General features: G+C 40.7%; 1 protein-coding gene across 1 annotated transcript; it reads left to right on the top strand.

The window, feature by feature from the left end:
• Positions 1-614: 614 nt before the first annotated feature.
• Positions 615-24,559, top strand: spata13 (spermatogenesis associated 13). The gene is made up of 13 exons (XM_014967108.2): positions 615-1,128; positions 11,141-12,673; positions 16,362-16,811; positions 19,476-19,620; positions 19,811-19,944; positions 20,124-20,303; positions 20,725-20,904; positions 21,932-22,111; positions 22,204-22,436; positions 23,060-23,189; positions 23,288-23,663; positions 23,754-23,828; positions 23,912-24,559. Exons 1-13 carry the CDS (start codon positions 1,120-1,122, stop codon positions 24,088-24,090), a joined length of 3,804 nt encoding a protein of 1,267 aa, XP_014822594.2. The 5' UTR covers positions 615-1,119; the 3' UTR covers positions 24,091-24,559.
• Positions 24,560-25,283: the final 724 nt, after the last annotated feature.

Here is a 25,283-nt window from a genome sequence, read left to right as displayed (position 1 = left end):
AGTGACATGACGCGCGAAAGCCAGGACAAAACCAACTGGAAAGCCTAGTCTTTTTTTGTCCTACTCGTGTGCAGGAATTGTGGAGTACCAAAAGTGCAGCAGTTTAATAAATTGGTAATTTGTAACATTTTACTTACATACTCCTACCTTTAAAATATGTCAAAATCAATACATTAAATAAACAGTTGAATTTATTAATTTTTGTTTAAATACACTTATAGTGTGACACAAATCATATTAAAGAAAAAAACAAAAACAACAAAAAACAAAGAGCTTTTATATATTATCATTTGAACTATTACACAGTGAATTACGGATAAAAAAATAGAATTCATACTGGTAAATATTACAACTATAGTGGGACACATCTGTTTGATGTGATTATCATGATTTCAAAAACAAAATATGAAATTTAATATTAAGTTATGAACCGCACAAATGTTCTTATGTGTGTGTGTATATAATTTTTGAATTTCTTGATTTGTGGCACTTTTGGTCTTCCACAAGCAAGGCGTAGCATTGCGTTTCGAAGTGGGCGTGGCTGTCTGATTTACTATTGGCTGTCAGTTGGACGGTCGCACTGTGGTCAACCAGTAACCTCCATCGTAACCTCTCAACGCCCCGCCCCCTGCAAACACAGCAACAAGTGCACTGAGGATGCTCTCGAGCTCAAATCCTCTAAAGACTCACTGGAGCTGGACTCCCCATTGAAATAACGAACTGCATCTCAGTAACGTCTAGCTTTAACACGCCGCATGATTCTTATCAGTGCCCATCACTGTTTTACTTTGTTTCGAACGAGTTTTACCGGTTCGCGAAAGTGAAATTAGAAACTGCGTCGCTTACGCAACTCTGAAGAAGTTTATGAGTTAGTTAGCTTCAACTGCTAGCTCAAGAAGTCAAGGAGCCGTTTGTCTTCGGTATGCTGCAGGGTGACTGAAGAGAGGGGAGAAGAAGAGGGAGAGCGCTTGTTGGGCTTTTTCTGTGCCCGACATGAGCCTGGCAGAAGCCAGGAACCAACCCGCTAGGAGATACAGTCTGCTTCGGTATGGATAAATAGCAAAACCGCTGCTCTGTCTTATGTGAGAAGAAGAAGAAAGGTGGAGGACATCAGCGACTATGAGCAGGGTATGTTTTTATTGTTTCTATTCACCAGGACTTTTCAACAGCGTTACGGCTGAAACACTTTAATTGAAAATATCTGCATTGTTTCACCCCTCGGCTGCAGTGATTTCACCCTCTTTGCCTGAAATGGGACCTGTGGGGGTTATTGTGGTGCATTACAGGGGTGGTTGTTATAGTGATGTGGGAGATGCCAGGGTGTGCTGGGAGTTAGTTAGTGAGCAAAGGAGAGAGGGGGGCTGAGGGCCTGCTAATTCAAAGAACTCAACCGTTCAAGTCTGTAAATTAATTCACATGTGAAAAAAAAAGCACTTAGGCTCTGAATTTTTATGAGCTTGAGGAAACTTTTCAGTGTAATTCACACTCATGCTTCCAGGACTTTAAGTTTATAATTCATTGAAAAGTTGATCAGTAAGTTAACTGTTGTCGTTTTTTTGTATTGCAAAGTGTTGATGAGTTAGATAAAAAAAAAACAACACATTTTTATGCATGCCCAGGTTTTAATGCATACATTAAAACCTGAAACTTCTATCAAAAAACTCAGCATAGTTTTCTCCCCCAAAACTCCTTTTTTAAGAAAAGAAACACAAGATTAAAGTGGAAATTGTAAATCCATCTCCAGTTAACCTTTTAGACATTAACATAAAAAATAAATTCCTTCTTCTTCTGAAATATTATAACATAACTGTTAGTTACAATACAGTTATTGTAAATATGTGACTTATTGTTATTTCATTTGAACTTCTTACAAAAACTCGGGAGAAATTACTGAATAAAAGCATGCTAAGTATAGCGGTTTACAGTGCAGGGGCTTCTTGCGCAAAATATTATTCTTTTTAGTTGCAGCAATTAAAATTCAATGGCAAAAATTGCTTTGACTTGCCAACAAAGATTTTTGCTGATTCCGATTCCATTTCGAAAAATAATGTCAAAGGATGTTGGAGCAACATTCAGATATATTTCCAGGCCTTCTGATGGAGTAGTCACTATGAAACAGTAACGATGTCCAAAGCGAAAACTCTTGCTTTCAACACAAACTGGTAACACTAAGTATAATGCATTCAATAATAATAATAATAAATAAAATTAAACTTGAGGTTTTTTTTTTGGTTCAACTAGCCAAAAATCAAGGTGAAGCAACTTGAAAATTGTCTAATTTCTGGCACTTCTTTACCTTTTTTGTCAATATACTCTTTATAGAACAACAGCTAATATAAGCACACAATGTTTTTAACAGATAAACTAGTTTGCAAATTACCATTTTGGGCTGATGTTGTCCTATCAAGAGACATGGGTGGCGCTATTTTAGTTTCCCTTGTGCTACCGTGCTTTTTGCAACCAGAAAACTAAATTCACCTTCCTTATAGATGAGGGAAAGCGTAGTAGCCTTCTTTAGGCCAGCTGACATGTAGTGTTCAGCAAGAAGTCGGAGAGGGAGCCATGCACTACAGTTCTTTCTGGAACTTTTCTTAAAAGGACTTTGAACCTTATGAATGTTAACAAACATTGTTTTTGTGGTCTTTAAACCACATCAACTCAAAACCCTTGGTTTAGCTTGACACTAAAAACCATCCCTCACCTAGTAAAATTCAGCAAAATGCTATAAAAACTCAAAATAAAAGTCAAATTTAAATGGGCAAACACGTGTTAAGGTGTAGAACTCTACTAGAATCAAATGTCAATAAAAAGGGAGTATTTTCAGTGGCTCTTTCAGACTTTCCAATTCAGTAAAGTTGTTTCATAGAATGGGAGTGACCACTACAAAGGATCAGTCACTTCTGTTTTCTTCGAGTTTGACTCATGGGACACTTAAAAGCACTTAATATTTGAGCCAGGAGTTCTTACTGGAGGATATGAAAAGTTCCTTTAGATAAACTGAGATCAGCTTGGTTCCTATGAACTATCAATAAACCCTTTATACCAGTAAAATCAAAGGTCAAAGTCCTTATGCCATGAGTTTTAATACAAGACTTAACAACTACAATATAATTTTAGTGTGGGCTGATTTCTCTATTTGTAATTTAGCAATAACTAATCAAAAATGAAACGTCAATCAGTCTTTCTGTTGCTTCCTCATCAGAAACATTCTGTGTGAAACGCTTTCGTGGAGCAACTGTCAGGTGGCCAGTGATAACAAGGCTTGGTGGGGTGTTCTCCTCTCCAAACCCTGTACATTGTGTGGTTTTGGATTTCTGCTTGTCTGTCTCTGTGACAGTCCTCTGCGGATCAGGTGAAGTGTTTGGCTCCCTAAGTGAGAGTGGAGGCACTCCCTGGCTTGGCCTCCACCTGTACTTCCCACGCTATAGAAGAAGAGGCGTGGTGTTTCCTGAGCTACGGGGGTTTGCCAGATCAAAACTCAGAAACTGGGTCATGCACAAATATGACACTGTTATTTGTGGCAAATTGATGTTGATTGATCCAGACGGAACATATTTTAGGATCGCGTTTCTGTAGATTGTAGTAAAAATATGCAAGTCCGCCTACATGTTTTTCCCCAAAATGAAAATCAGAAACCAAATGGGTTATCTTGTAGCCTTTATCTCCTTCTTTTATTAGTATTTTATCGCGTAGAAAGCACATAGGCCAAGTGGCCCCCTGCAGTCAAGCCCTTTTAGCTCATTCAAAATCCTTGGGTTGCACTAAATAACTAAGTGATTCACCTGATTACACCATCGTGTCGATCAAACAAGTCCTGCACACACACTGGTAAAGCTTCTCTAATGAGATTCAGTGGAATAGAGAAGGATGAGGATAGACACACTCCCAGCTGTGTACACTGCACGCTCACACGGTCGATTTCTACTCGCTGACACATCTCATTCCAACCAGAGGCGGGCTTAAAGGTTGATTTCCAAGCATGAACGCTAAAAAAAAAAATTTAATGTGGCTTCACATCAGCACTCAGAGCAATACAGTGTTGCCTAATCCACCAGGATACTTGAGCAATCCGAAAATGTGAACTCATGCGCTTGGAAGATGAAATAAAGCGTTTATTTCTTTCTACTCAGCATACTGTAAAAGCATCTTAACTCACACCAACTCCTGTTTGCGCACAGTGATTAGCTAATCATCCAGTCTGCTGAGGCGACTGTCTTCCTCACCGCTTTGATTCATTATGACAAACATAAATGGAGACAGGAATGCTGACATCTGACCAGAAAATGCTGGTGCTCCAGGGGTGGTTGTGTCTGTCTGAGAGCTAAGACGGCAATGAAAAGTCCTAAGTGTCCCTTAATGCTTAGTGTCTGGTGTATTTTTTTCTCTCTCTCTCTAAATCTGTAGCTCAGTTAATTTTGACTTAATGAGTTTGAGTCGCTCCTGAAGCGAGACATACCTCTGCAGAGCTGAACTTTGTTTTAACAGGGTCACTTCACGTTACGCATTTACGATTCCTTACATAACTGCCTGCCTGGATCCTCTGGTCAAACAGGAAGGGAGGAGAGTCCTTCTAAATGCTTTCCTCCCACAGCTTCATGGGTGTAGGCAGCACTGCACGACGCAAGGAGATGCTCTGAGTAATTGCTTATCTTTTTTTTTTTTTTTTTTGGAATGCAGTTTTAGCTTTTCGGCTTCTGTGTGTATGTTTACATTTCTGTGTATGTGCGCTTCCTCTTCTCTGAGAGTCTAATCTCAGGGTGGCTCCAGCTGGTTCCTGCCGTGTGGGTGTTTGTATGTGAGGAGAGATGTAGTGGTGGTAGGGGGGTGGGGGGATCCTCCCTGAGCTCTTAATTAACTCTGGACCCGGGCCTGCAGCGTACCGCTCCCATCGGCAGATTAGGGAGGAGAAGCCAAGAGAAGCATGTTAGCATTGCTGGAAAGTAATGTAGACGTTGGCTTACATGAGAACAGTGCCTTGCAAAAGTATTCATACCCATGAGCAACCACAAGTTTCAACGTGTTTTATTATTTGCCCATTTTTCTTAGTCAGATTGGATGAATTGCATCATTTTAAAGAATCTGAAAAGTGTTTAGGTTCGGGCTTGGAGGGGACCGTTTTAATTCATGTGTACATGAATTAAAACTTACTTCCTCTGTAGCTCTGACTATATGTTCAGAGTCCCTGTTGCACTGGAAGGAGATCCTTCACCCCAATCTCCAGCTTCTGAGCTTTTGCTTCCCTGTAGCAGAAACATTTCCTGCAGCATGATGCTGCCAGCACCATGTTTCTCCACTGCGATGGTGCTTCCTGAGTTATGTAGACTTTTAGTTTTGCTTCAGACAACGTTTTTGCTTGCAGGCCAGAAAGGTTCATTTTAGTGTCACCTGAGCAGAGCTTCTGTAAACAATGTATCTCATGACTTTCTTTCAACAATGACTTTCTTTTTGCCATTAATGCCAGGTGTGGGGCTGAAAGGATTAATCGGATTAATTGTGATTAATTGATAACTGAAATAATCATCAACTAATTAAGTAATCAAATAATTGTTAACTTTAGTAATGCAAACTCAAAAAAGGCCATTTGCTGAAAGAACAACACACTCAGAATGGTAATTAGGCCAGAACTGTTCAAAAATGTATACATTTTGCATGTTCAATAAAAAAAATATCTTTGTCTATAAATATGTTCTACCCATTAATCCTCTATAATTTCTCTTCAATTATTAATCTGTTAATCCAAAAAATAGTTAACAGGTCAGACTTGCACTGTACTGATGTTGATACAGGAAGAAAGGGCTGAGCTTCCCACATGTTGATGTTAGAAGTATTTTTAGCTCCAGAATCATCTTTTGCTACAAATGATCAAACGTTCACTAAAGGAATACTTTATTGCATTTTGGGCAATAAAATGCACACTATCTTATTTTAAAAATGAATTTAATTATTTGTTTATTTGTATTTTTTTAAAAATGTATTTATAAAATTATATAAAATATACTGTCAAGATAATCTGTTGGCATTTTTTTTGGTTTGATTTACTGACTAATAATTAAATAGCAAAAGGTTCTTGAATAAGGTGAAGCTAAAACTATGCCGCCTCTAGAAGAGTTATGAGTAGGACATATTTACAGACTAAGAAAGATAAAAAAAATAAAAAAATAAAAAATACTGATACAAAATGCATCTGTATATAAATGTTCAGTTTTGTCTTAATTACTGCTCTGAATATGTTTTTCTTTCAACAACAGACATCTTTTTGCGTTTGTTTACTCCAGTTAACAATTAAATTATTGCTAAGTTAGTTGACAATTACTTCTATAATTGATTCATTATGATTAATCCGATTAATTGTTTCAGTCCTACATGAAAGTAACAAAATCAGACAACTTGCAGGACGAGTTTGATAGAAAACCATCTTGTTTTTCTTTTATTATTAAAAGGTGACCACCTGTCTCACCTTCATTCCTCTAAGCAACGCTGCCAAGAATTAGTGGATGCCAGCTGGCGTGTGACAGTTGGCGCCTGCCGCAGGAAAAAAAACGCATCACAGGCACTGCAGGACGGAGCATGTGGTAGAACGGCTGAGTTCTCAAAACAAAAACATGCTCCTCAAGCTGTGGGCATTCTTTCCCTATCTTCCCACTATCTTTCAGCTTGGGAGCCAGATGGACGTATTGATCCTCTATTTTTCCAGTTGCAACTCAGCATGATTCCTTTGCAGGCGGAGTGGGTGAGTGAGAGCACAAGGAGACAATTCAGCATAGTTTTGAAAGCAGTACATTGTTGGTTGGAGGGTGTTCAGTGTCTGTCAGCAGCAGTGCTTGGCAGCGGTGGCTCTGTGTTTACATAAGTGTTCAGTGTGATGGGGGCAACTTGGTTGAAGTGACAGCAGATTCCACAGAGAGGTTGATTGAGAAAGCTCATCTGCTGCTAAACATGCAGAGGAATGCAACTGTGAAACGACACACGGAAAAGATTAAATCGGGTCCTTTCCTCCAAATCTGACAGAGTTTGGTTGTTTACACGAACGCCATTTTAAAGATCCTTTCTACAATAAACAACTCTCTTCTGTTTCAGTATCTTTAAAATTTCAGACCTGGGTTATGCTGATAAATTTTCATAGTTTGTTGCTCAAGATGCATTTCAACGTATCTCTTCTAGGAGAGAAACATTCCTAACATCTCAGATTAACTTTCTTTAGATGCAAGGCAAATACAGCTCAGTTACATGCTACTTGACTCTTTTGAATGCGTATAACTGAGCTATTAGCTCATGTACAGAAGGAGGCATTACACTCATTCACAGTGTCTGTGCTGTCACAAGGTGCTGGCTAATTCTAGATCCCTGCAGAGACCCATCTGTGCTAAACTAGAGTTTTTACTAGAGACGGTTCTTAGCTCATCCATTAAAATAAACAATTAAGAAAGGTTTGGATGTTCCCCAGCCAGAGACCCAACAAAGAGCCATTTCATTATGTCCCTAAAACATTTAAGTGATGTAATGGCATGTCTCTGAACTGCTTCTCTTGACTCTAACAAAGGATGAAATTTAGCTGTTGTGCTAATCAATGTGCACTGTCCTAATCAAATAATTTAAAAGATGAATCAGACTTATTCTTAAATGTTTTGTAAGAAGCAGTTAAGCACCTATTCTTGCTCTGGAGCTTCTTATTTTGGGTGTTGGGGGTGATCTCCATTCCCTCATGAAGACACTTTTTTACTCTGACCATGTAAAGAGTTTGTTTCATAGTGGGATCACAACACACTGCTGGAGCCAATAGGGACAGAACTGCTAATTAAGCGTTTGCACTTTTTAAAAGGGCACACACCTTTATACCCTGCAGTCAACTTGGGGTAAAGTGCATTGCCATGTGACAGGAGGGAGCTGAAATCAAACCTCCAACCTTTTGATCACAAGACGACGACTATACAGAGCCACAGTCGCCCCTGAGGACCCACCATCAGTCATGATTCACCAAGCAGTTGTGTTGAAATGATGATTAGCAGTAAAATTATATTAGATCTAAACTGTGGAAAGCATATTATTGGCATAACTCATAAAGGATGTAAGAGCCGTGGTAATTAAAAGTTAAAAATAGTCTTATGGTAAATGAGCTACTTGGGTTTCATTAATCCTTTGTTTAGCTGGTTTGTTAAGTGTCTGCATTCCTCAGTATTGGTCGGTGGACTAGTCAATGAAATGTTTGCTACGAACTTCTTAAGCATTTCCTCGTACAGCCAGCTCAGCGCTTCTACTTTAGAAGAGCAGGTTCTAAAGTTTTACTCATACTATGCTGGTATAATTAACACAGATGTCCTAGAATTTAAGTATATTAGAAAGTAAACCAGTAACAATTGCAGGCATTGATAAATGCTTTCTAGTGTGATGTGGTTATAAACACATCACACTAAGAAACGGGCAACATTCAAAAGTAGGGCTATTTACCACTTTCATAAAAATGGAAACTGTATGTGCATGTAGAAGTATTCATTCCCCTTAAACGTTTTTACATAAACCAAAGTACTTTATTAGACCTGAACAAAGTAGTGCTTGATTGTAAAGGAGATTGAAAATTATACCTAATATTCAAGTGTTTTACAGATTCTTACAGCGATCTGCAGCATGATACTGTTCTCAGAGTAGTGTACAGTGTGCACCTCTTTTCACTTTGCATTTTTGTCAAAAAGTGTTCAGAGCAGCCGCTCCCAACACACCTGAACCAAATATCTGAAGTACCTTGACAGCACACCATTCAGGTCTGCAGAGGCCTGGTGACAAGCCATTCACTTGATTTACATTGTTGGAGAAGGGCTTCATCTAAAAGTTGCAGGATATTTTCTCTCGCTGACTGCAGTCTGGTAACGGATGGCCTTGTCTTAGTAGGTCTGGTCTTGATGATGTGTTTTTTCCCACTAACAATCTCTCACCAACCTTGGGTTAATGCAGTGCATTGTGGGATTAATTGTTCTTATGCCGACCTCTGTAGTCAGTCCAACAATCTTTTTATTCCTTGAGTTTTATTCTCTTGTCTTTTACTCATGATATGAAACAAATTAATTATTGGAGAAATTATAGTATGGTGTCTTAATTCCTGGGGTCAAAATAATTTGTTTTTGTAAATGTTTATTTATTGATACTGTAAGCATTTGTTTTTATTTTTAAATTAGTCAATATATCGTTGTAGATGGTGGTGGGATGTTAAAGTAAAAGAATGGAATCGCTGGAACAGATTGTGATATTATTCCATTATGTTCATTAATCTCTCACTAGAATCACATCCTGCTATTTCATTAGAAAAAGCTTTAAATAGTTGAACACCATGTAGGAAACACAAACCATGGTGTTGACACAAAAAGTGAAGAAATGTATGAAAACCTTTTTGAAAATTTAATTTTGCGGACCATTCAACCTTTCCCTTCACCTTTACCTAATCTTCTGTGAAATCTGGAGCAAAAAAAAAAAAAAAAGGGCAATTTATTGCATTAATCACAATGGATTAGCAGTTTTCATTGCTTAGTCACGCTGCACTTCAAAGCCTCAGCAGCATTAGCCACTGCCCTGAATCAGACGCATGTAAAGCTGTACAACCCCCCAGCCTGGGCCTCTGCTCTCCTGGGACATTGAAATGCAGCACCAAGGACAAATCCATGTTGTGTTCTTAGTAAAATGGCTTTCACTTCTGGAGCCTGTCCACACTGTGGGACACTCACCCCTCTGTCTCTCTGTTCTCCTCATGTCTACTCATCCGTGACAAACGAGAAAGATTCTAGACGAAGTTTTATGCTGCAGTTAGGGTGACGTTATTTCAGTCATATTTTTTTATTGCATGTGGCTGTTTCAGTCGTAACACTTGTCACACACTTTAGATGACTGCAATATCAAACATGGATAATTACTTATCAGTAAATGTGTATTTTATCTGAAAGCCTGCCTGAAACCATGCCATGGAGTTTTTAGCATTTGTACTGTTTAATGGAGAAGAAATTATGTTTAGTGTTTTAGGTTTGCCATATTTTTCTGACTATAAACTGCATCAGTCAAAAAGTACGTTCATGGAGAGGAAAAATGAATCCAACAGCAAACAAAGATTATTGGGGGAAATGTCACATTAATATTTATTAGTCTACATTTAAATAAATAAAATAAAGCAAGTCTAAAACAAATAAGCTAACAATAAACATAATAAGCAAGATATGTCACACTACACACTGGGGGTAGACTGAGCTCTCTCTCTCTAAAAGTATTGAAGGCCTAACTAGGATATTTAATGACCGAACCGTGATTTCAAAGGAGAACTGTGAACAGGGAAGAAAAGGCAGAAATTTACTCAAAAATAAAGAACTTGGGATGTGATGCGGAGTGTATGATGGTAAACAAATAAAGGTGTTAGCAGGACTGCTCGCACTTTCTGCTGTAGTATTGCAAAAGACTTGTAGAAATGGAATACTTGCCGGAATAATATGTCACCACTAACATTTCCTTTGCAGTATTTTCTCATTTCCTGGAGACCTCGTTAACACAGTTGGGTTCAGCTTTGTTGCTTGATGAAGGCTTTCTTCCTTTTTTTTATTGCTCTGCTGCGAGGAACACCTTTCCTTGCAGCTGGCCTCACACTTCCACTCGGACCATGTCAGTGTGCCCTAATCAACCAAAGGGAAACACTGTTACATAGATTTTTAGGCAAAGCATAAAAGGGAGTCTAAAGTTAGGCAGTAAAAGAGACTTCAGAGATTAGATCCTTAAAAATGTTTCTTTTTTTACCCCAAACACTGGCTGTTAACAGTTGTTTGGCATTTAAAAAAGATTCACCACTTGAACCTTACAGAAGAAGAGTTACAGAAGAAAGTGCTCCAAATAATGTTCTTTCCTTCAAAATGAGTCCAATGCAGCTCTTGGTTCATTTATATAAAGACATTCTAAAGTGTAATATTCTGAATATGATAATGTACTACATCTAGACTATGGGTAAATTTTGCCTTGATCAACAGAATCTATCAAGCTCTTTGGGTATGAAATGTCCAAGTCTAAGGATCAGTTTATGCTAAACAAGTTTTTCTGATGTGATGTTGGCGAGAAAATACTATTGGTGTTTTATCATTTTCCAGTGTCCCTCAGTTGGTAACTTTTGTTTGTTTTGTAGGCAGAACAGGAGGACAAGGTCTTGTCCCGAAGTGAAGACCCTCTCCAGTGTCTGCACCGCCCAAACCCCAATCCCCTGATCCGGAGCCGACCTCTGGGTGACGTTTATCCATCGCAGGTCGTCGTTGACAGGAGCTCTGTCCCCTACCTGCTGTCTGGGTGTGGTGCCCAGGTACAGCCGGTGGGTGCTGCTCCGATCTCCGACGAGAGCAGGATAAACGGCATCAATCCCTCTGCCTGGTCCAACCCTGTGATAGGTCAAGCTGAAGGAAGGCCTCATAATTCAAGGATTATGAGGCTGTTTTCAAACTCCAGGAAGGGTGTCATCCCTCCTAGCAGTCCTACTGCCGACTGTCCAAACAATGACAGCATCGGCGGCCCCCAGCCGTGGACCGGGCTTTCAGGGCTGGTGGTGGTGGACTCCTTCAAGAAGCTACGATCGTCTGTACTGCAAGGAATTCAGAGTAAAGGGGCAGCAACAAGCAGCCTCGGACAGAATGTACCATTAGCAGATGTGGAAATGCCAAATGGATCAGCTGGGAGCAGCTCAGAACATGAGCCAGCTGACGCTGCTCATCATTTAATGACTGCAGAAGGAAATTTTGTATCAAATGGAAGTTTAGCTGACCAAAAATCCGCAATGGTTCAGCAGTACGGCTCAGATATTGAGGACTATGATGATGAGGAAGCTGAAAGTGGTCTCACACGCAATTCCCGGTTTTCCAGAAGCATAAGGAAAGCATACGGGGCAGGACGAATCACGTTACTTGATACAAACAATGGAAGAAGTGACAAAAATGACACTACAAGCAGCACGCAAATACCAAATCCTTCATCAAAGGTGGATGTCGAGACAGAGACCCAGAAGGAAAACATTAATGTGAATGTTCTGAGCAGACTCAGTAAAAGTGCAGAGAACCTGCATATATTTAGACGTAAAAACCATTGTCCAGGTCCTCCATCCCCACAGGAAGACCCTCAGAGGATCACATTGTCAAACGGGACCCCAAGCATTCAAAGGACCGCCAGCACTTCCTCAGTGGACCTCCGAGGCAGGAGGAGCCCAACGAAGAACAAGAGGCCAATGATCAAGCTAATCGGCAGCATGACTGACCTAACCGGCCGACGAAAGCAAAGTCCGTCCCCAAGTCCCACGTCTCCATCTCCAATGTCCCCTTTGAGCCGTCTCCACGATGACTACTCTCGCCGTTTGCCTTGCCTTCAGAGCAGCGAGCGACAGCGCCGGCCCGTAGCCGTCACTGCTCAGGTCAGCTCTGTCAGATGCACTCCCCTCATTCACGCCCAGCCTGAAGACAGCGCAGACCTGCAGTCGCATCGGGGTGTCGCCGACCCACTTTCCTCAGGGCCCAGAGATTCACCAGAGCAGATTTCAGCTGATATCGCTGCTCAGCATGAGCTGCCGCCTGCTTCAACTACCAGTAATGCTAAACAGATGGTCGAATGCGTTTCACCCCCACTCAGCGAGAGAGAGGCATCGCAACAACAGCCTGACTTTGCCTCGATACCAAATGAGGTAAGATCTGCAAACTTATAAATCACCCTGGGTGATGAATGTGATATGAAATCATTTTAACTTCATGGCTCTTTTTGTCCACCTTTATCTCTCCCTGGCTCCAGAAAACTTGTCTTTATGATAAGAATTTTTTTGTTGACTGAGTTTTTCACTCCTGATGGGGTTACAGCAAAACTTCCAGCTCCAAAAGAAAAAAAAAATATTGATTTTAAGCTTTGATCTTACAGTACAGTGATCCTAATGTTACACTACAATCAGAATCAGTTCAGCAAGATATAGGAGGAGAAACTAAGCCAAAAAATTCAAAAGGCTCCCACACAAATGATTCAATGTTTGTTCCACCAAATGAGAGGAGGTAGATGGTACTTCAATTTATCTTCAAAGTGGCACATCTGGAGCAGATGCTACTTTCTAATATGACGTCCTCTTAGTCAATCTTTATGTAACTCCACAGGAGGTTACGATGAGCTTCAGCAGTGAATTTTCTTTTAAATCTTCCTTCATCACAGCGTATATTTTTAGGGAGTGGACAGAGCTGGGCGTTCCTCCTGGACGTTGATCTCTAAGACAGATTTAAGCTGACTTTGCAAAATGGATAAATTATGCTAACATTTAACTTCTCATCTGTATTGAAAATGTATTTCATATTATTTAAAGCTGGGTTCATAGCAGAAAATTAAGCAGTTCTATCAGTTGTGCTATGAAGAGTGGTCAGATATCCAGCCAGGTATGCAAGAAGATTGGAAAGTAAAGTTAAATGATGATTCATGTATAGATCTGAGCCTATTTGTATAATAAAATATGCTTGTTTTAGAAATGTATTGAAGTTATTGTTTTGTAGGACTATTCCGTCCTGAAAAACATGGTTCAAAGAGGAAATTACATCTACAAAATTAGTAAGAATTTTTTTTTTTTTAGAGAGTGGAGTGTGTGTATTTCTTGGTTTTGTGTGGGGAGGGGTAAAAGGAGACTCTCCTAAGGAGGCATTTATGCAAGAACTTCCACTGCCTCAATATTAAATATTTTCTCATTTTAGTATTGCAAGATCTCGTCCCAGATCATCCCATTCATTATACATATTTTCATTCCAGATTGTGTAATCCAGTCAGGTCTCCGACTGATTTTTGAAGCGGTGAAGGAGCGCACTTCAAAACCTAATCCACTCTGTTAAAAATGTTATGTTTCTTAGCTTCTGAAGAAATATTTAGATTTACAGTGCATCCGGAGAGTATTCACAGCTTCTTACTTTTTTCACATTTTGTTACAGCCTTGTCCCAAATTATATGAAATTAAAAATTCTGTGTATACTTTCCAGAGGTACTCTATGAAAACCTGCCCTTATACATTTTATAATAGTAAAAAAAATACACGTATGCCATATAATACAGAAAGGAAAGTTGTTTTTGACACATTGTCATAACCCATTTATGTTTGTTTAACCCCATAGCTAAAATAATGTATATTTTGCATTAAATCTAAATGGATTTGTTATTCTGCTTATAATCAATTAAATGTAAACAAACACTCTTTCTTACATTTCAAAGAAGAGAAAATCACTCAAATCTGCTTTTGTTTGACACTATAGTATATTCTGATCATTAATGACCTTTCTCATCAGAACGGCTGTGACCCTTATCTTAAGTAAAGAAATCTCACTCATCTAAGTGTGAAGTGATCTTTGATATATTCTCATGGTGAAGTAATACTTCTGGGTTTACTGCACGTACACTTAAAAAGGGAAAAGTCCAAAGTCCTTATTGATGTCAGATAAATAAGAGCGAGGGCACAACATGGACTGTTCCTGTCAGACTTGTTTGATTCCTGCAGGAGGAGTCACATGCTGACATTGGACCCTTGGTGCTGCCAGGCGCTGTGAGGGAGCAGGGGGAGTTAATGATTAGGCTTTGTTTATGATTAGTGGCCGTTGCGCAAAAAAAAAAAAAAAAAAATCTCTTTGTGGTTCTGTTTCAGTGGGAGGGTTTGGAGGCTATGACTGAGCACAGCCTTTCCGTTAGCTGTTGCTCCAGATCAAAGTACAACGACATGAACGCGAGGCCTTTGACAGCTGACAGCTCCCCCAAGTAAGCAGGCCGATAAATGCAGGAGTTTAGCAGAATAATGCTCTGAGGTCGGGATTTTGTCTTTAACGATGGGTTGGAAAGCCACATCCGTGTTCTTTAGTCATCAAGGGGCTTCTGGAAGGAATTTAGGGATTTGGCCTTGAGGAGCACCGGTTTCCCAGTTCGGCAATGGTGCTGGTGCTATGTGTGCCATTCCAGTGTATATGCCGAGGTCCAGACCCAGACCGGGAAAAGCCAGAGGTGAGGTTCAGTTTTACTGGAAGCGTTGTCGTTTTACCTGCTGAGAAATCTCACATGATGAGCGTTAAAGGAGTATATTAGCAGAAATTTTTATTTTAAGCTTAAAAGGAGCTTAAGATGCTTCTCATAAGCAAATAATTCACCTTAAAAATGTTATAGATGTTATAAAGGTCATTGAATTAAATCTTTGTTCTGCTTTGAGATCCAGTAAAGTTTGTAATTGATTTGTTTTACCTTAGCAGCTTCATGTTTCTGATTAACTAATGTTCCAGGTTTCCAGGTAGTTTCATTCAAATCTGTCCAAATTCAAAGTACGACTGGTCAATATATTGTTGGAGGAGTTCTTGTTAATGATCACATTCTGTGTTTTGCAGTCCGGTGCTCTTTCTCAGACATTTTAATTTCCTCCTTGTCATGAAGTTACATAATAGAGCTTTAACACAGTTGGGATGAAACAGTTTTGTGGAAATATGTTGATGGTTAGTACAGTTTTAAATTAAACTGACCAGTTCTGGTGCTATTAGAAGATGTTTGATTGTCAAATGCAGCCACAAACAAAAGCAGAAGGCAATGAAATTGAACTGGCACTACATTTTAAATCTAGCTGTATTTTTAGAGGATGTTTGAAAATGTTTCTCCCTTTAGTAATGCAGAAGGAAACATAAGTTTTCCTTTTATTTGTCCTTAGCTAAAGCTATGGTTTGGTCTTTTTGTGGTTTAGTTTGTCTCTTTAAGTCGTTACCAGCATTTCATGTTTTGTCAACTTCCAGCATTGCACCTCAAGGTCTGCTAATAATAATAATAATACTACTAACAGGATCATAATCCTTTTATTTATTTTTTTTTTAACTTGAGGCTTTTCAGCATTTATCTGCTTGGCACAGACACAACTTCCTTCAAATCTTCATAATAATGGTCTTAGTATCTGAATCTAAGATGATAAGCTCATCTGATTTCTCCTTGTAAAATCAGCATGAAGGCTGGGTATGTGTTTGTTTGAAAATGTAATTCAGTCGTGACAGATGTAATGTAACACAGAAGACATTGTGTGTGTGGGATAGTTGATAAAAAGTGAAAAGATTAATCATATACATAATAAACTGAAACTGATCATTAAGCTGCATTTTCACGATGAGAAACAAAACGTCTCTCTCCAATGAAAATTGTGTTGTAAACTTGTTCAGAAATTGTCCTTAGCCTAAAAACTGTTATGTAGGAGTTAGAGTTATGCTTTTATTTAAAGTTATCATATTTTTACTGAAACTAAATTGTGATTTGGTAAAGCCCAATTAAAAGATTATCGAGAAGGAGAGATGCTGCTTCTTGATCCTCGTTTTGTTTTAAGATTGTTCTTTTTTTCTTTTCAGGTGAAATCCCACTTTCAAGAACAAGAGTCAATTCTCCAAACAGAGAAAGTGCCCCCAGCGGGCAGCAGCCCACCTCCTGACCCCACAGCATGCCTCTCCAGCACACCCGTATCCCCCATACCTCCCACAGACGGAGCTGCAGCTTCCACAGAAACCGCCTCTGTCAAGCCCAGACAGAGGAGCGGGCGGCCCAGACCTCGGCCGATCTCCGACTACGCCCAGCTCGTTTCCAGGAAGCATTGCATCCCCGAGGAAGTAGCAGAGACAAACTACGAGGAAAGGACATCGGATGCACAGCTGCAGGAAAATTGCAGCTCCAGTGGGAACGTCAGCCACCCTGACAACTGTAGCCTTAACGGGGAGGTTCAGAGACATCGGCCCGTCTCGGTGATCGGGGCCGTGGATCTGTTCGCTGCAGATACTGAGCTAAAGGAGGATCGCCTTCCTTCTGTAAGCTTTCACAGCTTGTCCCCAGCAAATGGTTTTCTTGTTGCACATTTGGGATTAAGCTATCTGTCCAAAAGATTAAAATGATTAAATCATGCTCTGATTTAGTTGCCAATATAAAATACAGTGCATTAAGCGGCATTGGGCTTCATTTTGAAGGCGTGTTTTTTAGATACAATATAACATTTATATATATTTTATTTCTATTGGCTACTTTACAGCGATTAAAACCTTTAGACAAAGCAAGAACTCATTCAGACTCCCCTCTTCCAGGGAGGCCATGTTTTCACAGCAGCCCCAAACAGACCATGCACACTGGATTTAGTAATGTTCTTTTGCACTGTTTACATTTTTTACATCAATGATAGTTTTCTCCTAAATCGCAAAGAGTGCGGGCTGAGGCTGATTGTAATCTTTTTGTTCTAATCAGCAGCTTTGTGACTTGATCTCTTTAAATCCTGCATGATGCTTCTTTAAGTTCCAGGTTGCATTGAGCATGTTGGAACCAAAAACCTTGAGATGTAGTACATCTCATAAAAATATATCTGTCCAGAAGGGTGTGGCTTACACTGCTGCAAATATATTTTTCATTCATAAGCATGCAAGCATTACACTGAGATACAATACAAAACAATGAAATGCAGCAAATTAGACACATGAAGCACAAAACCATAAGGATAACAACTAAAGATCATAACATAACACCTTGAAGCTGACACAGAAAAACAAGTGTGAGGAGCGTGATAACAAAAAGCAGAACGTCCCTGCTCAGTGAATGTTTTTGGAACTTGTAAAGTGAGCCATTATTACTAACATTCAGGAAAGTAGGTCTGATAAACGGAGAGATAGCTTTTGCAGGATGGCTTTGTATGTAAATAATACAAAGCTTCTCGTGTTACAGAAAGTTCAGTTTTTAAAATATGGAACACAGTGGTTTGTTTGATTACAGATTATTCTTAAAGTTTTGCAGTGATGAGAATCAAGGGGTTTGTGAGTGGAGGATGCTGCTGTACCAAAAGTGAAACTAGTCAAAAACATGGTGGAAAATTCCTGAGATGAATCTTTTCCCTGTAAACAGTGGAAAGTTTTAAATATTTTTAAAGCAAAATCCTGTTTCTGTCAGCTACGTTAACAAAGAATCAACTCCGTTTTCAAAGTTTAGCTTTTCATCAAGCCAGAGGCCTGGATATTTGTAGTCCGACACTCTCAATTATTATTGTCAATAAAAATGACTCGTTCACTTTCATAGAAAATCTTTCTGGTGCTTGTAGAAAACCGTTGTTAAATAAAGGAGCATTTCTTCAACCAAATCACATAATTCCCGAAGATTTAGAGTTATTGAATAGAAAAAAAAGCAGAAAAATACAAGACTTTATCATCAAAATGACAACAGAATCAACAATCATGCTATAAGATGTAATGTTGTTGATGTAAGCAGAGGACAGAACGAAGGAGAACACCCAGAAACTGGGAGAAAATAACCCTGAACACTTTCTATCCTATTTTAACATGTTATCTACCAGGGAGAGAGATAGGAAAGTTATTTTAACCGTAGGGAGCTATTTTTGTGAAAGTGATAAAAACTATTCAGATCCACTGTATGAACGAAAGCAGCAAAGTATGCTGTGTGAAACCGAAGCAATGTCATTTAAAACTGGGTTGCCATGTTACTTTTGCATTTCGTCCTCTAAGAGACACGAGGTCTAGAGACGACTGAGATAATGCAAAGCAGGACCTGATTGTTTCATCAACTCCATGTGGTTGTGAAACTCTGCACTCAGACGTAGTTCTTGCTCAACTCAAGAAATGTAAATAAAACCAAATGAATTGACGCAATTAACAGTAAAATCAGCATTCTACATATCTTTTGCTCTGATAAACTTTAATAGAATGACGTCAAAAAGTATTTGCCTCCCTTAAATGCTTCACGTCGAATGAATTTTGTAGTTCAAGACAACAAAATTCCTGCTCAGTCTGCTTTGGTGTGCATTCCTGTTTAGTCTGCTTTGGTGTGCATTCCTGTTTAGTCTGCTTTAATCAAACTATGGCTTGTTTGTCTAGAAACTCCGGTTCGTTTAGGGAGGTGTTGATGCGTAATCAAACTCTGATGCGGACCAAAATAGCGACTGCATTCAGTCTTCTTTAGAGGTTTTCACCTTGTTTCCTTAAGCAGATCTTAGTGCAGCGCCACCACAGGTGAGAGGGAGAGCAGATTTTTCAAAGGGAAGTGTGAAAGAGAACTGCACCAGCTGAAAATGTAACAAATGTTGCAGTTTTGGTTCCCAACTATCAGATGAAAACAACCTTAAATGCAGTTTTCAAAAAGCAAATCCCATCAAGCATTTATACAGTAACCAAATATGAGTAATATTCAGTGTTTCATACGCTCACTCTTCTTTGCAGCTATCAATTCAGTCCTTTAAGAAGCAAATACTTTTTTCACAGCATGCCCAGTATTAAAGGAGCCGTAGAATATACACAAGAAGTCCAAAGTGAGCAGCCTGACTCTGTATAGGAATGCTAACACAGGCTGTGTTATGTGTGTGTGTGTGTGTGTGTGTGTGTGCGTGTGTGTGTGTGATGATGAGTTATGGGAGTAGCTGGTGAAAGCCAGAGAAAGTGAGCTCTTCCTAAATCCCTGGACTTTTCCTCTTGTTATTACTGCAGCCTTTGTCGCGACCACCAATCCCCTCCCACAAGGTGCCCCCCTACAGAGGAGTGTCTGCCAGATTCCGACCCAGCGCTCTCTCCCAGAGCACCCCGATCGGACTGGACCGAGTGGGGCGGCGCAGACTCCACCGAGTGCTCAGCGGTGAGAACCGGGCTTGTTTTTGAGAAGACTTAACAAAAAGTTACTCTGTGGGGGGAAAAAGAAAAAAAAAAAAGCAAAAATCTGGGGCTGAGGAATGTCAGCAAGTATGTTGGAGGAGAAAAGCTGATAGAGATAGATATGTTGCTTGTTTTCCACACGTGGTCTCATTATCTCTGGATCCGCGTTGCAGCTGGTGTGTCTGAGTGTTCGGCGACGCTGGATGACAGCGTGAGCGAGGAGGAGGAGGAGGAGAGCAGCTTCGAAGAGCTCGCTGATGGAACGCCCTACCTCCAGCCCGGGGTGGAGCTCTCCGTGCTCAACGAGGTGACGCAAAAAAAATAAAAAACCCACAAATTTCTGCTTGTCTCGTTTCCAGTCTTTGGACACGTTTCTAAGATGTTTGGCCTCCGCACCGTCCACATGTCTAGAAGTAATCTTACATGTCGGACACAGGCTCAGCCTCTGTGTAATTGTACGCTCCTGTCTGCCCGTGTCCTGTGCAGTGGATAATCTCGGGCCATGCCGTGTACGCCGAGGCTCTCTGGGATCATGTGACCATGGAGGAGCAGGAGCTGGCCTTCAAGGCCGGCGATGTGATCCGCCTCCTGGACGCCTCCCACAAGGACTGGTGGTGGGGCAGAGGAGGCGACAGGGAGGCCTGGTTCCCGTCCAGCTTTGTGAGGGTAAGTGGACTTTCTGACCCCTGCTCCCTTTGACATGTTTGCAGAGAAAAAAAGACTCTCAGCCCGGCTTAGGCCCAAACAAACAGCTGAAGGACCGGAACATAAGAGGGTCCAGCTGGTTTCTGTGGCGATGGGAAGTGACTGACAGCTCGGTCTTAATTAGTGAGGCTGTCGTAACCATGGCGAAGTTGTGATTGGCCGGCAGTCGTCTGCTGCGCAGTCTTGTTCCTGAATCAATGTTGTTGCCATAATAAAGTAGTCACTGTTCCCCTTTTAATTGTTCAAAACCTGTGGAGACAAATATGAGTGAGAGATAATTTCTGTTTTTAGGTCTAATCCTGACTTAAGTTTGCTCTCAAATAGATTTATTTGATTCTGGTTCTCAGGAGGTTTAGTTGCGTTTGCATTGGATGCGTTTCAGGTCCGTGTGAACCAGGAGGACTCGAGCACTGAGAGTGTGGAGAGCGTGGCGGACCAGGAAGATCCGGCCCCCAGGGATAAACCCAGCACTCAGCACAAGGAGCAGATGAGAACCAACGTGGTTCAGGAAATCATGAACACTGAACGCATCTACATCAAACACTTAAAAGACATCTGTGAGGTATTTTGGTTTTTAATCATTAAGATTTTAATAACACAAGTGCATTTTTCAAATGATGACCACCTGTGAGTGACCGGTGTTTGGAATACTGGTCTGACAACACGAAGTAGGTTAAAAAGATCTAGAAAATGCCTTGAAGAGCAGATATCACTGCCGTCTGTCTGACAAGGTTTTCAAAGTTATTTCTACGACTTCGGGACATCAGTGAACCACAGTGAGAGCCACAATGCAATACAGGGTAAAAGATGCTGCAATGGTCAACTTTCTCACGATTGTTACCGGAATTAGTCCAAGAGAGCATCAACAACTCATCCAGGAGGTCGCAGACTGAGCAGAAACGGCATCAATGGGGGAGATCCACAGTGAAAACCACTTCCTGTTAAAAATGAACACTAACGTCATCTCATGTTTTCCTAAAAAAAAACATCTTGATCTCTTTATGGCTTTTGGGACAATATTTTGTGGATTGATGAGACAAAAGTGGAAACATTTTGAAAGTTTTGTTAGATGTGTTGTTAAGACGGCATCCTTTCAGAAAAAGAACATCAGTCAGTTTTGTGATCTTCAGCTTTAGCTTATGCAGCAGGAGAATGATCTGAAGCCCACTAACAACTCCTCTTAGCAACTCGAAAAAATAAGCTAAATGAAGATTTTGTCTTGGCTTAGTCAAGGTCCGGACTGATTTATATTTTGTGGGATGACTGTAAATAGGCATTTACTTTTCACATAGGATGAGCTCGGTTTGGATATTTTTTTAGATATAATCGTTTTAAAAAAATGCATTTTGTATTAACGCAGATTGAATCTGTTTGATTATCTAAAATCTTTAAGTGTAACATAAAAACAAAAAACATCTAGAGTAGACATACTTTCTTAACAGCATCATCTTTGGTTGCTGCAACCTATGAAAGTAAATCCTCTTCAGTAAAAGCATGGGGTACTTTTCTAGCACCCCCTGTTGGTCAGAACTAAAACATTTTTAAGGCGCTCTGTCAGTTTAAATACGGGGTTGGTTTTTGTGTTTCAGGGTTACATCCGTCAGTGCCGGAAAAACTCCAGCATGTTCACAGAGCTGCAGCTGAAGACGATTTTCAGCAACATAGAAGACATCTACAGATTCCAGAGGCAGTTCGTCAGGGAACTGGAGAAGAAGTACAATAAGGAAGAACCGCATCTCAGTGAAATCGGCTCCTGCTTCCTCATGCAGGTTGTGACCATGCATGTGAGAAGCACATCTCGGTAGATCATGTCACAGAATCACTTTTAGTCATCCTGGACTGTTTCTCTGCTTCTCTGAAGGGCGAGGGCTTTTCGATCTACTCTGAGTACTGCAACACTCATCCTGCTGCCTGCGCTGAGCTGCAGCGTCTCATGAAGATGGGCAAATATAAGCATTTCTTCGAGGCCTGCCGCCTCCTCCAACAGATGATCGACATCTCCATCGCTGGTTTCTTGCTCACACCTGTCCAGAAGATCTGTAAATACCCGCTGCAGCTGGGGGAGCTGCTCAAGTACACACCCAAAGACCACAGGTAGCATATATGGAAATTCGATAGTATGCATAACTTCAGCTCATCAGATTCAGCCAGGAAACAACTGAAGGTCAATTCTTGACATTAGAAAAGCAGGGCTTTGAAATAAAAAAAAAAAAAAAGGTTAAGCGGTATGAATGCTTTTGCATTGTCTCTATGAAGTCACACCAAGATGAAGAAAAACACTGCAAAAATAAATCTTACCTCGTTTTTGGTGCAAACATCTTAATACACTTGAGATAAGACAAAGTAACTTTTTAGCAAGATTTAGGAACTTGTTTTAAGTCAATAATTAATATTGATTAAATGTTGTAGTTCCACTTGCAGATCTTGGCATTTTTCCCAAAATCTGCTAGCGGAACTTCTGCTTTTTATCAACATTAAGTATTGACTTAAAATAAGTTCCTATAACTTGCTGAAAAGATTGCTGTGATTCATTTTTGTCTTATTTCAAGTGTATTTAGATATTGGCACTAGAAGCTACACAAAAATCCTCAGTAAGATTTTCTGTTTTTGGAGTGAAGGTCGCCTACTTTACTGTGGCACGTAGTTTACAAAGAGAAGCTGTTTCCCTACCTCACCACCTGTTTTTGAGTAGATGTTTACTCCTCCTGTCATTGCAGGGACCATGCCGGTGTCAGTGAAGCGTACGAGGCTATGAAGAAGGTGGCCAGTTTAATCAACGAGAGGAAGCGGCGGCTGGAGAGCATCGACACCATCGCTCACTGGCAGGTCGCCATTCTGCACTGGGAGGTCAGACTGACCACTTCAGATGTCATTTCAGTTATATCCTCTCAACTTCGTGTAAGCAATACGTCCGGCTGTGGTGCAAACGCTTTGACTCGCTGCAGGGCCCTGACGTGCTGGAGCGCAGCTCGGAGCTGATCCACTCCGGCGAGCTGACCCGCGCCGTCCGGCAGGGGAAGCCGCAGCAGCGCAGCTTCTTCCTGTTCGACCACCAGCTTGTCTACTGCAAAAAGGACGTCCTGCGCAGAGACCTGCTGCACTACCGAGGACGTCTGGATATGGACGAGATCGAAGTGGTGGACGTCGCCGACGGGCGGGACCCGGACCTGGGCCTGACCCTGAAAAACGCCCTGCGGCTGCGGAACGCCTCCACCCTGGAGTTCATGTGCATGCTGTGCTGCAGGAAGGTGGAGGACAAGCAGAGGTGGCTGGAGGCCTTTGCCAAGGAGAGACAGAGGGTGAAGGAGGACCAGGAGATGGGTGAGTTATTCGGCGCAGGCGGCGAAATGTCGCTTCTGCGTCACGGCGACGCAGCGGATGTTTGGATCTGAAGGTGTGTTTTGTGTGCAGGAATAGACATCAGCGACGAGCAAAGAAAACAGGCCATCGCTAATGCCAGAAGACCAAAACATGGAAAGATCAAAAGTAAGGAAAATTGTTTCTACAAGCTGTCAAACTTCAAAAACAATTTGTTTTAATGTTTTTATTTAAATGTTTTCCTATTTTAGCCGTCGGCTATGCCGACTCTGTCCCGCCACACCAAAACCTGCCCCCCCTCCAGCAGCGCCACATCACCATTCCCACCAGCGTGCCTCAGCAGCAGGTGTTTTCTCTGGCCGAGCCCCCCAGACGAAAGCCTTACCACCTGCTGTACAGCATCACTCGCAGCGCCTTCTTCAGGAAATGAGGCTCTCTTCCGCTAAACCGTCCCAAGAACTCAACGAACACTATTTTTTTTGTCTAATTTGTGTCAAGTGTTGTCTTAGTGCCTGTTTTTCCTAATGTGTTTGTTTTTATTGCCGAGTGCCTAAAATTTAAAGAGGCATCATAAAAGTATTAAAACTCTGTCTGTCCTCATATTTTTTTTTTTTTTTTTTTTTTTTTGTTAAAAATGCTGCTTTTTCCAAAACAAAAACAAAAAACCACCCATCCTGTTGTTTTAATAATTCCAGCTCACAGATATATACTTTAAATTAATGACAACGACGTTTTGTCTGCTTTTATTTCCAGAAACAAGGTTTTAGTTTGTTGCACAAGGGCTGGGACGTTTTTTTTTCTTTCTTTTTTTTTTTATTTGTCGAGCACAGGAGGATAAATGAACTCCTCACATTCATATAACTGTGTAATATTGTAAATAAAACTGATGTACAAACACACCTGATGTGAATGGATGTCATTCTGATTGCTTTTAAAGATGACGGCAGATGAATGTTGGCTTATGGGAGCACGATGATGAATGAAATCTTAGCCACACCAAACCGGAGTGGAGGTGGGACCTTGTTAAGTTCACCTCGGCGTCACTCAGATCTGGTTTCAGACACCTGCTGGCTGAGGATCCCAACTGTTTCACAGTTTGCCCTCGGCCCTTTGTCCTAAAATAAAGAGGAGAAAGAAACAATGAAGAAACAAAAATCGTGCGTTGGATGATAATGGCTTGATGGGATATCTGTGCCATGAGCACGAAGTGGAAGGAGACGGAGCAGACAAAAGGGAGCGATGGTGACAGACCACACCAGGACACGGCGAGTGTAAGTTGGCAAACAGTTTTATTTTAATTCAGTCCAGTTTGAACTAGAGAGAGAGAGTCTGGTTAACTGTGGCTTTAATGTGAACCCCTGTTTCATTAGAGAAAATATTTGTTCTTGATGATGTTTGTGGAGTTAAGTCATAAAAACTGCAAAACTCTCTTAAATTATTAGGCACTGGGTTTCCATCTTTTTATTTCTCTGTTATTCTGTGCCTGGTCATCTATGATTTAACATCTCGATACAGTAGAGAGCTGGAGCTTCTAATTGATTCTTTGCACATTTATCCCAGCTAGAATAATAATTATTTAAGTTTAAACTCATTGGGGTTTTTCTTCAATCCACCCGAGGTGAG

Source organism: Poecilia mexicana, unplaced genomic scaffold, assembly GCF_051168715.1.
Source record: "Poecilia mexicana isolate PSO_F unplaced genomic scaffold, ASM5116871v1 scaffold_20, whole genome shotgun sequence".
NCBI lineage: Eukaryota > Metazoa > Chordata > Actinopteri > Cyprinodontiformes > Poeciliidae > Poecilia > Poecilia mexicana.
This window is presented reverse-complemented; position numbering and strand designations above follow the sequence as displayed.